The sequence below is a fragment of the Crocodylus porosus genome, unplaced genomic scaffold, assembly GCF_001723895.1.
Source record: "Crocodylus porosus isolate Cpor-Errol unplaced genomic scaffold, CroPor_comp1, whole genome shotgun sequence".
NCBI classification, from domain to species: Eukaryota; Metazoa; Chordata; order Crocodylia; family Crocodylidae; genus Crocodylus; species Crocodylus porosus.
Genome location: NW_017728931.1, coordinates 143,400,602 through 143,402,103, shown reverse-complemented (window position 1 = coordinate 143,402,103; position 1,502 = coordinate 143,400,602). Strand labels below are relative to the sequence as shown.

Sequence of the window (1,502 nt, the reverse complement as noted above, 5' to 3'; positions counted from 1 at the left end):
CGTTTGACCCCAGTACTCTTCCCTGCCATGGCAGGGGGTCGGACTAGATGATCTGCTCAGGTCCCTTCTGACCCTACAAACTATGAAACTATGACTGGGGCTGTTGAACCCAGGAGAGGAGGAAGGGACTGGGCCTCTCCTCAGCCTGTGGCACCCCCACACTGAGGTCACTGTTGCCCCTGGGGCTGTGGCTCCAGCTCCAGCTCTGCCACAAAGCATGGAAGCCCATTTGCCACAAGCAGGCGAGGAAGGCCAGGCTGGGCTGACACAGGTACTGGCACCCTAGGCTGCAGGGCTGGGAGCACCAGGCACGAGACTCCAGCTGGCTCCTACTCTTGCTGGTATGCAGGCTGTGCCACAAGCCCATGCATGCAAAGGTGGGAGGTAGAGCATGTGCCAGGGGCCGGCCATGCCCACACCGAGGGCTCGGGGCCGTGGCCTGCTGTAGGGCCAGGAGCCAAGATAGAGACGAGGAGCAGAGGTCGGGACCGGGGGATTTATTGGTTGATGCAGCGGTAGGTCAGCATGTGCCGCCGCACACTGTGGGCAATCTGGGCCTCGCTCTTGCCGCGGGTGTAGAAATCTAGGAAGAGCCCATCGGGCGCCAGCAGGTAGATGAGCACCGTGTGGTCCACGATGTAGTCGCCATCCTCGTCAGGAGCCCCGGCACTGGCATAGACACGGTAGGTCTTTGCTGCCTCCTGCACGTGCTCAGGGCTGCCCGTCAGCCCCAGCAGGCGCGGGTGGAAGTCGCGCACGTACCGGGCCATGGCGGCCGGGTCATCGCGCTTGGGGTCCACGGTGACGAAGACGGGCTGCACGGGCGGCAGGCTGGGGTCCTTCTCCAGCAGGTGCACGGCCCCACTCAGCTTCTCCAGCTCCTCGGGGCAGATGTCAGGGCAGTGGGTGAAGCCGAAGTAGAGCAGCACCCACTGCCCGGTGAAGTCAGCTTTGCACCGTGGTTGCCCCGTGTGGTCCACGAGCTGGAAGTCGCCCTGGCCCACGACCATGTGCCGCAGCTGCTCCACCCGCTGCTGCCAGCGCTTCAGCTCCTTCTCCTGGTACAGGGACAGCAATACGACCAGCCCGCTGACCCCCAGCATCAAGACCACCAGCAGCCGCATCATGACCGGGGTCTTGTCCTTGGCTCCTGCCTCCCCAGACAGGGCTCGCGCAGGGCTGGTGAGGGGCTCCAGTGCCGGGAGCCTCGGGCTGGGCCAAGGGCAGGTGTGTGATGCAGGCCGCCGGGGGCCCACGCCCGGGGGGCGTTGGGGAGCAGATGCCGTGCTCCCTTGCCGCAGAGCAGGGCAGGCGCGTGCGGCCCCGCGCAGCCGCAGCCGCAGCAGCAGCAGCCGCAGGGTCGGCAGCATCCTGGGCTGGAAGAAAGGGAGCGCCGGGCTGGGCCCTGCCCGGGGACGCAGCGTGTGCGCGCACGCGCGTGTGTGCGTTGGGGGGGCAGGGCCTTTGGCTGATGCTCAACCTGCCCCCAGCCCCGTGCAGCC

The 1,502-nt window shown here is 66.6% G+C and overlaps 1 protein-coding gene across 2 annotated transcripts; it reads right to left on the bottom strand.

Annotated features, from left to right (window-relative positions):
• Positions 1-482: 482 nt before the first annotated feature.
• On the bottom strand, positions 483-1,493 carry LOC109316153 (protein SCO2 homolog, mitochondrial). 2 transcript variants are annotated; one of them, XM_019544027.1, is made up of 2 exons: positions 1,287-1,493; positions 483-1,250 (listed from the first exon to the last, which is right to left on the bottom strand). In XM_019544027.1, the coding sequence occupies exons 1-2, from the start codon at positions 1,368-1,370 to the stop codon at positions 498-500; spliced, it is 837 nt and encodes a 278-aa protein (XP_019399572.1). In that variant the 5' UTR covers positions 1,371-1,493; the 3' UTR covers positions 483-497. The 2 variants fall into 2 exon arrangements, with proteins under 2 accessions (XP_019399572.1, XP_019399571.1); XM_019544026.1 differs by having other exon boundaries at positions 483-1,493.
• Positions 1,494-1,502: the final 9 nt, after the last annotated feature.